The sequence below is a fragment of the Haliotis asinina genome, chromosome 13, assembly GCF_037392515.1.
Source record: "Haliotis asinina isolate JCU_RB_2024 chromosome 13, JCU_Hal_asi_v2, whole genome shotgun sequence".
In the NCBI taxonomy this organism is placed as follows: Eukaryota; Metazoa; Mollusca; class Gastropoda; order Lepetellida; family Haliotidae; genus Haliotis; species Haliotis asinina.
In genome coordinates, this window is record NC_090292.1 from 21,609,773 (window position 1) to 21,624,001 (window position 14,229).

General features: G+C 40.4%; 2 protein-coding genes across 14 annotated transcripts in view; one reads left to right on the forward strand and one right to left on the reverse strand.

The window, feature by feature from the left end:
* Window positions 1-14,229, forward strand: part of LOC137259209 (CUGBP Elav-like family member 3-A) — a 255,714-nt gene that overhangs the window by 38,559 nt on the left and 202,926 nt on the right. The window lies entirely within an intron of this gene.
* Window positions 283-7,597, reverse strand: LOC137260286 (octapeptide-repeat protein T2-like). The gene is made up of 6 exons (XM_067797975.1): window positions 7,583-7,597; window positions 2,488-2,540; window positions 1,045-1,200; window positions 917-990; window positions 587-718; window positions 283-467 (listed from the first exon to the last, which is right to left on the reverse strand). Exons 1-6 carry the CDS (start codon window positions 7,595-7,597, stop codon window positions 283-285), a joined length of 615 nt encoding a protein of 204 aa, XP_067654076.1.

Genomic DNA, 14,229 nt, shown 5'->3' on the forward strand with positions numbered 1-14,229 from the left:
TCTTAAGCCCATTCTTAACACATTGGCTACGATCAAAGTTAAGAAGTCTTAGGGCTACGAACGTTTCGAGAATAAGGGCAATATCATAGTGGTGGATACCAGAAATGAGCTTCACCACCCATGTAAAGAATCAAACCCGTGCCTTCCTTGTGACATGCGCACACTGACTGTAACCACTCGAATTCTCCCTCGTCCCTAGACCCCATAAAAGGAGGGCCTATTAAATTTCAGGATGCAATAGATTTGTCCTGAGTGAGTCTGAGGTTACGCCGGAGGATTATCTCACAGGATATACGATATAGTGCACACTGCTTGCTGCACATTCTTGTCTTCTCCGTCCTCTTTCTTCTTCTTCTTTTTATCTCCTTCCTTTCTTTCCTTCTCTTCCTCTTCCCTCCTTCCTCTTCGTCCTCTTTCTCTCCTTACGCTTCTCTCCCTCCTCTTCCCCTCCTCTATCCCCTCCTCCTCTTACCCTCCTCTTCTTCTTCCTCCTCCTCTTTATCTCCTTCCTCTTCGTCCTCTTTCTCTCCTTACGCTTCTCTCCCTCCTCCTCTTCCCCTCCTCCTCTATCCCCTCCTCCTCTTACCCTCCTCCCCTATCCCCTCCTCTTCTTCTTCCTCCTCCTCTTTATCTCCTTCCTCTCTTTCCTTCTCTTCCTCTTCCCCTTCCTCTTCGTCCTCCTCTTTCTCTCCTCTATCCTCTCCTCTTCTTCTTCCTCCTCCTCTTTATCTCCTTCCTCTCTTTCCTTCTCTTCCTCTTCCCTCCTTCCTCTTCGTCCTCTTTCTCTCCTCTATCCTCTCCTCTTCCCCTCCTCCTCTATCCCCTCCTCCTCTTCCCCTCCTCTTCTTCCCCTCCTCTTCGTTTTTCTCTTTCTCTCTATCCTCTATCCCTCCTCTTCTTCCCGTCCTCCTCTATCCTCTCCTTTTCTTCTCCTCCTCTTTCCCCTCCTTTTCTTCCCCACCTCTTTCTCTCCTTACGCTTCTTTCCCTCCTCCTCTATCCCCTCCTCTTCTTCCCCTCCTCTTCGTCCTCTTTCTCTCCTTACGCTTCGCTCCCTCCTCCTCTATCCCCTCTTCTTCCCCTCCTCTTCGTCCTTCTCCTTCTCTTGTTCCTCTTCTTGTTCTTTTGAAGAAAGAACAGCGTCTTAAACATAGGAACGTGGGGGCGCGTTCCCTTGTTTCCTTTCTTGGTCTGCCAGTACCTTTAATAACATTAAAGCAATTTCTGCACACAGGATGTCATGCCAAGAACAGAATACCGTCACTACAAGAGGTGTATTCAAAAGCCGCAATAATCCCCTGTGTCTTCAGCTAAATTATTCAATCTATTCCATTACGATTCATCAAAGAACGTGAACAGAGTTTCATATTATAATTTACGCCGCTTCGTACTTCTAAGTTCAATTTGAAACTGCACAACTGCCAAAAACTAATTATTCTAACCGTAGACCTAGTTCTTCCAACCGAATACGCAACGTGCATGTCTCTGTCGACCATTGAGAATCTTCTTGTAACCAGTAGCGATAATTGCCTTTTCAGTCTAGGGAGACTTCGAAACGCTGAACTAATCATTTGGAATGTCGGCTAAATCAGCCAGTTGTGGCCGAACTCAGGATCGCTGAAGTTCCAAGAGAACACGTTAGTTATGAAGGGAAGATTTTGTAACTGTTAACGCTTTATGGGTGTTCCGTTCTCGCCATCACGGTTGGCGAGGATTGCCGAGTGGAGGGGATAAAATCGGATTCTTCCGATTTGATTTTGGGAACACTTTTCGGAGATTTTGGTTTCCAAGTGATAATGGATAATCGAAGCATCTCATAATGTCTCTGTACTGTGGATTTGTGGGTGTGGAGAAGGGAAGGCGATGACATTGACGTGAATTACTGCGCATGCGTTGAAACATATCACACTTTTAAATCAAGATAAATGACGCCCAACACTGACCCAGCAATCATGATCAATTTGTGTCATACCTGTTCTTCATTCGTAACTCCTCGTGTCATTCCGGTAAGCCGGATCGCGTTGTAGGTCACGGAAAGAGACGAGTAGTTACGAACGTCCCGGTCAAGCCTTCTCGAAGCGAACGGAAAGATACGAGTGATACCAAATGTTCAAAGATCGCGCTGTAAACATCGTCTTCGTGTTTTGCGTAACACAAACCCGTATTCCAGCATACTGATTCAAAACTGGACAATGGTTATCTGTCGGTATAACTAAAGGATTGTAAAAAGGCGATTCTTTTGCAGGTTTGGCAGTAATAGGCTCTCGCGTCTAGAGCAATACGCGTCATCAGTGATTTTATTTAATTAGTTTTTGTTAGCCATTGGCTACACTTCGTGCAGCAGCGTTTATTGCAAAGTTAAGTTGCGCAGACTGCTAAATATATCAGACACTTTGGGTTATTGTGGAAGAACACTCCGAGACATGTCTATTGCCAACTCACAACTGAATATAAGCTTTCAAACTGACGAAAAATATGTCTAAATTACCGAACAGGCTCCCGTATGTCGGATTCAAGAGCTCTCTGGGCTTGCTTCTTTACCTGAAAATTACGAGAGTTTTTCGTGTATTTTTTTCGGACGAATTCTTTCGCAGGCTGTTCGCAGGCTGTTCGCAGTTCAATGCAACTACAAAATAATATATATCCCTGATAGGGGCCCTTAGTTTACAGCGCATGAAGCGCATATGTATTACGTACGTGCTTGAAACAGAAGTTAGTACAGAGGTAACGTATCGCCCCATGACTGAGGAGTGAGTGAGTTTATTTTACGTTTTACGTTTAACAATATCATGGGAGTCACACAGTTTACCCATGTGTGGAATCGAAGCCGGGTCTTCATCGTGGCGAGCGAAAGCTTTAACCACTGGGTCACTCCACCGTCCCCTATGTCTGAAGATCTATCGCGTTATTCGCAGGAGACGGGGAGGCTGGGAGACGGGGAGACGGGGAGGCTAGGAGGCGGGGAGACGGAGAGACGGGGAGGCTGAGAGACGGGGAGATTTCTTTCCACCAAATTTACCAAGCGTGTTTCTTGTTTTGGAAACATTCCTCCATTTAAATTGACAAACGTCACATTAAGTTTTGACCATATTAAAATATTTAGATTTAGATGTGTTATTTCTAATCTAAAAAACAAAACAAAACAAAAACAAAACAAGCAAACAAACAAATAAATAAAAAACAAACAAAAAACCGCGAAAACAATGTGCTCCCCGTAATATATAAAACAGTAATTGAGCTTCTAAACACTTGATTGGAAAATGTTGATCTCACCCCAAGATCAAGCATTTGACGACATGCATTTCTCAGTTTGTTGACAATTTCATCACTTAATATACCTATGCGACCATGCGTGATATAATTTAGTTTATGTCTTGATTTTGTACAGACTTAAACATCCTAAATAGTTCATGAGATATTTTCGATTTTCTAACTTCCATCTTTCTCTCTATATACTGGACAAAATGATGAGTGAGTTTAGTTTTACGCCGCACTCAGCAATATTACAGCTATATGGCGGTGGTCTGTAAATAATCGAGTCTGGACCAGACAATCCAGTGATCAACAACATGAGCATCGATCTGCGCAATTGGGAACCGATGACATGTGTCAACCAAGTCAGCGAGCCTGACCACCCGATCCCGTTAGTCGCCTCTTACGACAAGCTGAGTCGCCTTTTATGGCAAGCATGGGTTGCTGAAGGCCTATTCTACCCCGGGACCTTCACGGGTATGGACAAAATAAGTTAGAGGTACTGGTATTTTGATGGCTCATGTTTTATCAGTATGTCAGTGAATAAATACACCATGATTCATATTTTCGAAATTGACATACATCCCTTACTATTTAGCCCAGTATATATACAATAAACGTTTCCCACTAATTACAGAATTCGAGTAACCATCCCTACAATTTCAAATTATATAGGTTTACTCCCATCATTTAGTCATTTTTGGGGGTAGGTGGTTTTACTTTATTCCCCACTAATTATCTTTATCTAACTTCCACCTACCCCGTCGGCGATATTGGCCTCACCTTAGAAGCCGACGTAAACATCTTACAAATCTGAATCACTAATTACAGAGGCGGAATGGATGCCTCGTAGTGAAAGTGTCCGCTCGTCCTCACGGGGACCCGGGTTTGATTCCAACATGGGTACAGTGTATGAAGATCATTTCTGGTGTCCCCCACTTGATATTGCTGGAGTATTGCTGCAAAAAGCGAGCGTAAAACTGAACTCACTCACTCCACTAACTAGCTAACTATCCTTGAATATTTAGAATATAAAACTATTAGAAACCTACACGTCTGCATCTTTTGGTTTAATAAAACAATCTATCAACGCTTAATATTAAACGCGGTCGCCTCCCCGTCTCATCGCCTGAGTCCACTCTGACCTGCGTAGATCATATTGTATTCAGTCACGCTCGCCTTGCTTAAATGATTGATACGCACTTGGCCGTTAAGTCAGGGACGTATTTGTTTCTGAGTAATTTCCAAAGAAAATGCCTGACCGGAAAGAATTGTTCAGCGTCAGTTTGGACTTTCTCCGTCCCTGAGGTGAACGTATTTTAGGAAAAAAAACACAAACAAACAAACAAACAAACAAAGAAAAACAAAAAAACAACAACAAAAACCGCCCCCTAAATTATTTTCATAAATTATGAAAGAAGAGTCACATATTCTTTACTTGCGTGGACTTTCTTGGATATATGTTTAAGTTTCTGCATGCCATACTATAACAACCATTGCTTCTCATAGAAAGAAAAGATTTATATTTGCAAGACTGAGCGAACAACCTTCCACTTCTCTGTTAGTAATATGTCAGAAATATCACGGCGGAGGGCATCAGGAATGGGCTACACACATTTTACCTTTTGGGGGTATGGAAACCGTTCCTTCGGCGTTACGACTGAAAGCTTTCACGACCAGACTAACTCACAACAATAGGATCTAACATGGTGTGTTTGATGGTAATGCCTCACTGCTGCATGTCAACTCGTCCCTACCTGATTGATGGTTATGATATCAATCACTGGTTTTGCTGCTTTGCATATTTATAGATAGTTGTGATGTAGATAGAATATTGATGTAACATACATCAAACTAAAGATATGTAAATTAAAATCCAAGTACATTTTCTCAGTTCTTCGTGTAGCTTCAGTGTGGAAAGGTGGAAAGGTGGAAAGGTAGGGTGGGGTTGGGGGGTAGCCTGGAGGTTAAAGCGTTCGCTCGTCACACCGAAGACCCGGGTTCGATTGCACTCATGGGCACCATGTGTTCAGGTCGATTTCAGAATATGTTGTTGTACGGGGCATCTGTACACTTCGTAATGATATATATAATTTCGATGGAAACAAATAATTATAAATTGAAAAGGAGCCCCAATGAGGTGGGTGATTCAGAAGCTGGGGAAATCTACTTGCGCTTCATCTGGAGCTTTAACACTGCGGAAAGGGGAAATAATACAGCTGAGGGACCTCGAGATAGACTAATTGCTTGTGTTATTTCTACGGAGACAAGTGTCTGAACCTTGAAATTGATATTCGTGACTTCGTGAAGCCATGACTCAAGCATACCTATACCGAAGCTGCAGAAGCTTTTCAAACAGATTTTGTTTGTCTGCCTTTGTCGTCAAATCAAATCGTGTACCTGTTTGTGTTAATCATAGAATACGTCTCCAAAAATGGCCGCCATGTTCCACGGACTACATGCGGCATGATCCTGTGTAATGAGGTTCACAGCCGTATCCCTACACTGTAGTTGCCCGGGGTAGCATGAAGCGGAGTAAACTGAACTGACATTCTCCAGGAAGACATGATCGCAGAATACTCACACTCTCTCAACCTGCAATAACGTCCATTAAACTCCAGTGTCATGTCAATATTGAAAAGGGTATGAAGAGACTAAGTGCGACTCTATGCTTTGAGAACACTATGTTTAATGTTACAAGTATACATATTCATGGAAACAAATAAGGGACCACATGAAAGTACAAGTGTACCTTCATTCTTTTCCAGGTTTCTTCACAAGGTTTGTATTGCACTGTTGTTGGAATTCTGGGCGTAAATAAAGGAACACTTGTACTATCATGTGTTCCCTTACTTGTTTCTATGAGTATACATAGATAAAACGTCTACAGAGAGATAACTTGTTTCAGTGGCATTTATTAACAACAGCTTTATTTATTTATTTATTTTATTTATTATCTTCTTTGAGTGACGTTTTAGACGTTTAGACGTACAATGCTGAACAAACGTATTGGAAACAACTTCTTTTATTTCGTGGCAGGTTTTTTTGTATAGATACTTGTACAACAAATACAAGTGCGTTCAGTGGATGGTATTTACATCAGCGGTCGTTCTGATAATATGTGAGCCAGGCAGGCAATATTAAATTATTATTTTAGGTTTTCACTATTGCTAAAATGGACGTAAAACTAAACTCACTCACTCACCATTGGATGAGGGTCACCGGTAGTGGTTCAAACATGAACATACCCGTGAAGGTCCCGGGGTAGAATAGGCCTTCAGCAACCCATAAAAGGCGACTATGCTTGTCATAAGAGGCGACTAACGGGATCGGGTGGTCAGGCTTGCTGACTTGGTTGGCACATATCATCGGTTCCCAATTGCGCAGATGGATTCTCATGTTGCTGATCACTGGATTGTCTGGTCCAGAGTCGATTATTTACAGACCGCCGCCATATAGCTGGAATGTTGGTGAGTGTGGCGTAAACCTAAACTCACTCACTCACTCAAACATGAACACATAGGCCAATGATCATCAAGATGTCGGAGTGAGTGAGTGAGTTTAGTCTTACGCCGTACTCAATATTTCAGCCATATGGCGGCGGTCTGTAAATAATCGAGCATATTGACAACAATGTGATTTTCAGTTGACATAATTGAGTTGAACTTTTAAAGACTAATGGGCCTAGGATACTTTACATAATGAATAAGAAATTGACGACTGTTGAAAACAATGAAACGAAATGCCAAGTTAAAAGTTGAAGAAACAAACCACCAACCACTCGCGCCTAACCAGAAAGTGGTTTAGCTCATGCACGTGCAATACATGCTCAGTAATAGTCAATGAGGGTAAAAATGGGTCCTTTCAGCTGCGAATGAGTTGCACATTTGGAAGTTGAAAATGCAAACTTTTCTGAAATAGATTTACCTCATGATCTCACAAAAATGACCTGCAGTACATTTCTATGATTAACTTTAGTATTGAATCCATCTTTTAGCACGTTCTTTTCACTATCGTACAAATTTATCTATAATTTTTTAAATTTTCATCAAATAACATAATTTGTTTTTTCCATCATATTACTGCCAAACTGTAATCGAATTATCTTGCCCCATAGAATAATTATTTTTGTAGACTTTCTGACGAAAACGAATATCATGCATATTGATTCCAATTAGGAGGGACAACATTCTTGTCTACCCCATCTGGACGAAGCCATCTTGGAACCCGTCTTCCTAACCGAACACGCCCAGTTCATAATAACCCGGAAATCGATGCGCGTGAATTGCCTCGACGGGACTGAGTGAGTTCGTATTTAGGTGAAAGCCTACCAAAGACTTCCGCATGTTCACGCGCCGTTTGCTTTTAGCGGCGAATGTTTTTTGTCCGTATTCTGTGGAAATTATTTTGTAACTCTCAGTACAAAGTCGAAATGATAGCCTGTCAGAGAATAAAAGTACACGATCAAAATTCACTTTGCCTTGCAATAAAAGGGTTCGCCGGTCTGGATGTGATTTTGATCGATCTCTAGTCCATTTGCTATGGCACACTTTCTGTACACCTTTTACCGATAAATTAAAATGTTCAATGCTTCGGCCGCTGTTTTTTTTTCGTGAAAAGATTCTATACACATTCGGATAGGTCCAAAGAACATCTCCATGGTTAAGTGGAAAGGCACCTGCTGGGGAAGATAAAGCGAGTGAATGCGTTTAGTTTTACGCCGCTTTTAGCAGTATTCCAGCTGAGGACGCCAGAAATGGCCTTCTCTCACTGTAAGCATGTTGGTATCGAACCCGGGTTTTCGGCGTGACGAGAGAAGGTTTTAACCTGTAGGCAACCTCACACCCCCGTCGAACAGTGGGATTAAAATTATTACGTTATATAAAAAGGCGGTAAAACATGGTACTTGTTCGCCTGCCTGTTGTTCGACATTATGAGGATAATCTTGAGAGAGAGAGAGAGAGAGAGAGAGAGAGAGAGAGAGAGAGAGAGAGAGAGTATTGGATCAGACGAATGGGGTTTAATAAAACAAGAGATATTTTCAACCTTCTGTAATTTAGATTTACCCTTAGAGGGTTAAAATGTCAACTCTGAAATTGAATCACTTTCTTTTATTTCGTATTGATTTTTACTAAAAACCTCTAACTTTTTCAGCAAACTTTGCATGAAATACTGGGGCGTTTTTAACACCACGAATTGACACTGGGAAAAATATGGTCAAATCAAATCAAACGTATACAAGCCCTCGCTCCACCCCGCACGACATTCAAAGTCGCTGTCGACATGATTCTCGGAAAGAGGCCAAACTGGCATTGAACTCTCTTTTCTGAATTTGGTAAATCGAATGTCTTACTCCACGTCTTATTGCATTAACGCACGGTTCCGCGCTCACTTCGGTGGTTCATTCAAGATGGTCGCTTAGCTGGGAATAATGTCAATATCGTGAAGAAGCGCCAGGTCTGTTGTACGAACCTGTGGAAATGATCTAAGGATGAATAGCAATGGTGCGGAGGTCGTCTCATCATTTCGAAGAATTCGAATAATATCTAATACAGTTTTAGTATTCTGGGTGTTTTCATCATTTGTAATAATTCTGATATAATAATATTTATGATGACCGGCGTCATGTAAATTGTATATATACGCACATATGCACAACTCTTTTCTGTATTTGGTCGTTTGTGACGTCATTAACAATTATTTTACGTCACGCTAATGAAAGGGTTCTGACACTTGTTTATCGTGTTTTACTACACACTTTTAAATGGATAAAATGGATAGTAAAATTACACTCGAGCAAATCTGTCATACGACTTTTACGAAAGTCGTGCAAAATTTCACTCTCATTTCGTCATAAATGACACACTTGTGTAATAATTTCTCTGCATAACGCGCCTTTCCGGGCTTCATATCCTGCTCAAAGCACATGGTCTGACTGTTATTACCTCTGAGCCCAAGCTGCCTTTGAGGTGCTAGCAGGTTAATGGACATGTGACTAATACGACCGGGTACCCGTTCTCTGCTGGGAGAACAGTGATCATTTTTAACAAATGCACTAACTTAAAACGTCAGATCACATACTGGTATATATTATTTGCTTCGTTATAGGGCAGAGGGAGGGAAGTCCTAGAAATTCTCAGTAGTCAAACTGTCAAATATGGTCATCCATCCAAAGTCTCGCCGCGCCCAAAGTTAATTAATTTCAGATATGTGATCTGACCTCCACGCATAGAACCAAACATTCAGTTCTGATCAGTACTATTGCATGTGTTCTATCATTTTTACATCATTTCAAGTGTCGTGAGGCTGTTGAAACAGTGCTGTCATTGATTCATATGTGGGAAAATGATTCCGTTGCAGATACATTGTTTTTCGTTCCGCTATGGAGTCCGTACTTTAAACGCTTACTTATTTAAAATGCATTTTACAAGATGTCATGTGTAGTAAGGTTGCTGAAATATTGCACTCAATGGTCCACGATCACGTCTGAGAAAACTATTCCATTCCTGGTAAATCGTTTTTCGTTCCGCGCAGGAGTCCGTGTTTTCATGTTTACTCATTAAAATGTATTTTTTAAAATCAATCGTGTTTGTCGTCGTTAGTATTAAAGATCACTGTCAGTAACATCAAGTATGTCATTTCAAGGTTGATGGTTCGATAGCACCGTCATACCGATGATGTCATCTGATGATGCTTGTTGTTTCCGTGCCTGTACAGTTTAGTGTGTCTCAGCGAGGTGGGGCAGTTTGGTAGCCTAGTGAGCACACCGAAACCCATGTCCGATACTAACGCGGGTATAATGTATGAAACCCAATTTCTTGTGTCCCCTGCCGCGATATTGCTGGCACATTGCTGAAAGCAACCCTCCACCCCCCACCCCACCCCCCACCCCACCCCTTCGCTCACTCACTCACTCACACGCGCTTCTTTGTACAGAGCAGTGACGTTGACTGCGACGTTAAACCCTGTATCAACGTCACCTCACTATATTTCTGTCCACCGTCAATTCGATTTCATATTATTGATACACGTGAGAATTTTCCGTTTTGATAATTCAATCTTTAAAGTTCAGTTTGGTTCTCATGGGAAATCCAGATACAAAGACATGTTCGAGCGGAAAGCTAATTTGCACGAGCTACGTTTGCTTCCGAGCCTACCTCATGGACGTCCTGTTATGAAATTACGTTGCGTTCTTTAAAGGGGGTTGGTTGAGATAATCATTAACCTTATTTCGGTCATTAAGCACAGCTGCTCGGTTGTACACACTCTATATACGAGTTTATTCCAGAGGAAATAGATTATGAAAACACCCGCTGTACTTTCTATCAATTTCAATCGATGACATTTTAAATGAACTCTTTTTGAAACTTCTGTCTTTACTCGTTGAGCCAACTCTGGCAAAGAAACCTTTTGATCTTTACGAAACACTCTGACACATACTGACGTTTTTTCTCCAGAAAAAAAACGCTCCTCGCTGAAGTTCGTTTTGTCTCTTGTGATCAAACGATGTCCGTGGGGCTTAATCAAGACTTGAAGGCGGTTCAATTTTAGTACATTCAGCACCAAACTGTGTTACTCAACGATTCATTTGTGTCTAGACTTGAGTGTTTATATAGTTTAACACGCTTATCGTAACTCGATAAGTAAGTGACGATCTTATCCCTGTTTTCCCAAATGCTTCTAATATTATTAAGAGAGACATTGGCTGAGGTACCAAATTTTTAAATTACGTTATGTTGACACTGACTTTTCACAGATGAAAGAAACGAAAGGCTTTCATTTGCTAGTCAAAAAACCCATAAAATCAACACCAGATAACTCTATTCTCGGGGCTCGAACGCAGACGAGTTAATTGTCTGTTTCCAATCAACGACATCACTTCAAGGGATATAACTCTCCCGCGACATGCACGTGCGTAAAACCGCATTTTGAAGTTGATAAGTGTAAACCACGATTGAATTGGTAAAGTATTTTTTCAAGGTAAGTACAGTTGTTACAGCTTGAGATTTTCGGCAGACGGCAAAGTACAATTACATTGTTTATTCGGGGGGGATGTTGCTTTGTAACTTGTCTGGTGTTCTTTGGCAACTGATCTAAGACTAACCTTCATATATTTGGAGGTTGTAAATTTTAAAAAAGCAGCAGGGACGTAGTTAACTTTTATTAATAAGGGGACCACTATCCACATTGAAAGAGTATTACATTATTACTTTAATGTACAATGTAATGACTTAATACTCCCTGACTGCCTACGGCCCTGAATGGTGAGTGAATGAAAATAGGTTTACGCTACATTAAATAGGTTTACACTCAGTTATATTCCGGTATATGTCGGGCTGTAAATAATCGAGCGTGGGTCAGACAATCCAGAGATCAACAGCACGAGCATCGATCTGGGCTATGTTGTGAACCGATGTTCTCAACTAAGTCAGCGAGTCTGACCACTCGATCCTCTTTGTCCCCTTTTGTGGCTAGCATGGGTTGCTGAACGCCTGTTCTGTAATGGTAACAAGCAAACAGTCTTGTGAAGAGTGTGATTGCAGTGCACGTGTAGTGTTTGCCAGACACACCTACGACTCAGATTCGATTCCCAAAAGCAATGGGTTGGGTCCTTTTTCATGCCAGAATTCATCACAGGCTGACAGGCAGACGTGTACAGAGAGTTAGACAGACAATCAGACACACGACAGCTGCAGTTCCTTTGATTTATAACCCCAGTTCTGATTCAAGCAGATTTGTGAAAGGTGCAGTTTTGAGATTCATTTACAAGCTATAAGCATAACCCTTATATATAATAATTTATGGCTGAGGATGGTGATGATAATTTTTATGGAGAAGCATGTACAACACAACCCCACCACCCTCACCGCCACCCCCACCACCGAAAAAAATAAAAGAAATTGTGCATAGTTAGTGATCCCCAACCCTGTATGTGATGGCATTGTCCTAGCCAAATGGGTGGTCCCCCTTCAAATCATTATCAGAGAAGACTCACGTCTATTACAAATTAATTATTATATAATTTTCGTGATTTCTCTCAAGTTTCACTTTTTCTACTTTGTCAGTCAACAAAACATGTTACCTTCTTTGAAAAATCTAGCTACAACCTCACTGAAAGTGAGATTTGTCAGAATGCTCCCGATGTCTGTGAACAGACAGTTTATGGCTGGGGGACGGGGTTGGGGGAAATCCACTTGTGTGCAGATGGACAGCACAACTGGAAACTCCTTATACTGATAAATCTAGACCACAGCTGTTGTGAGTTTATGAGGGCCTTGTAACTATAAATGGGCCAATTTTGTTACAGCTTGGCTGAGATCTCATTCCCTTGTTAGCTCATGCATTGGAGACAGACCTGTAACAGACACCATTATTGTAAATCATCTAAAACAAGGTTTACATCACTGCTTAGTTGCATCATTACTACCTTACCTACCTTTTCACGAAAAATCACATCAGAATATCATTTTGTTCTTCATCATACAGTAAAATAGTATTATCAATGTGATAAGTGGTCCTGATAAAATGTACATTACACACTGATACACAAGCAAATAGAAGCATTTGGCTGGAGTAGGTGTTTTAAAACTCTGACAATCACCTTACATACATATTAAAGCCAGATGACATTTACGATTCAGCTGAATCTTAAAAAAGTGATTTAGTCTAGTGGTTAAGGTGTTGGCTCATGACACTGAAAACCCGGGTTAAATTCCCCACATGGGTACAACACGTGAAGTCTATTTCTGGTGTCCCTCGCCGTGATATTGCAGGAATATTGCAAGAGTATGCTTACTCACTCACTAAAAAATATTAATGAATAGGGTCGGACCAATTTTATTGCGTGTTTTACAGATCTGCCTGTCATATTTTTTCAAGAATAAGAAAAAAAAAATAGAATTAATTATCCAAACTCAAACAAATGTAATAAAATCGTAATGTTTTTATCGGCCAAAAATGTATACTGTAAAGATTTTTATTTTTCAGATTGTATACACTTCATAAATTGCCAAAAATTAAACATTGTATTAGTATTTAGAAGGAAAATTACTTTGACTGATAATTTTATTTTAGTTTTGCCCTCCCACCTTAAGATTTTCTGAGGAAAAAAATCTGTAAAACAAATAAAATTGGTCTGGCTTAAAATTGAAAAAAAATGAAAAGAACACCTCAGGAACAGGTGTTATCCATGTACAATAATGATAAAAATACCAGCCACAAACTCCAGTGTATAGACAAATGTACAAGGAATCTTTTATTCATCAGTGTTTGATCATAGAACCAAAATGTTTTTGTTTTGTTTCAAACACTTCATCCATGACCCCAATTTTCCATATTGATTGATATCCAAATGATATACTGGAATCCAGGTTGTCAAAAGAAACATAAACTTCATACACTTCAGAAATATCAACTTTAAAATATCGGTTCCTGTCATAATTTAATCTTAAACTTTCAGGCACATTTGTTTCCTAGAAGAAAGAAAAAAATTCATTACATTTTTCTGAAAATATGTATTGATCATAACAATGGTGGAGTACATGAAAAGATAGAAATCTGACAATAGTTTCAAGAATTAGAAATTGAAAGGCTTCATGTTATGCAATTTGATCCCCTGTCATTAATATTTGATTGATCTTGTGTGAATGAGTGAAATAGACACCACTTGTCAGTTTCATCTTGTCTCACTTGATGGGTTTATTGGGAAGATCCGTTTCTTGGAGTACCGTCATCATTATCTGCCGGAAATTTAATGCTTTGATAATGGACATTTTTGAAAATAACTTGTTTTTTAACAAATATCAGGTTTTTGTTTCAAATATGGGTCTTTTGATTAGAGTGAGTGTGGTTTTACAATTTCACAGAATTTAGGGCCTTGGCAATACAGAAAGGGCTTGTGGAAGAGTGAGTGAGTTTAGTTTTACAATGCTTTTTGCAACAGTGCACAAATATCACGGTAGGGGACACCAGACATGGA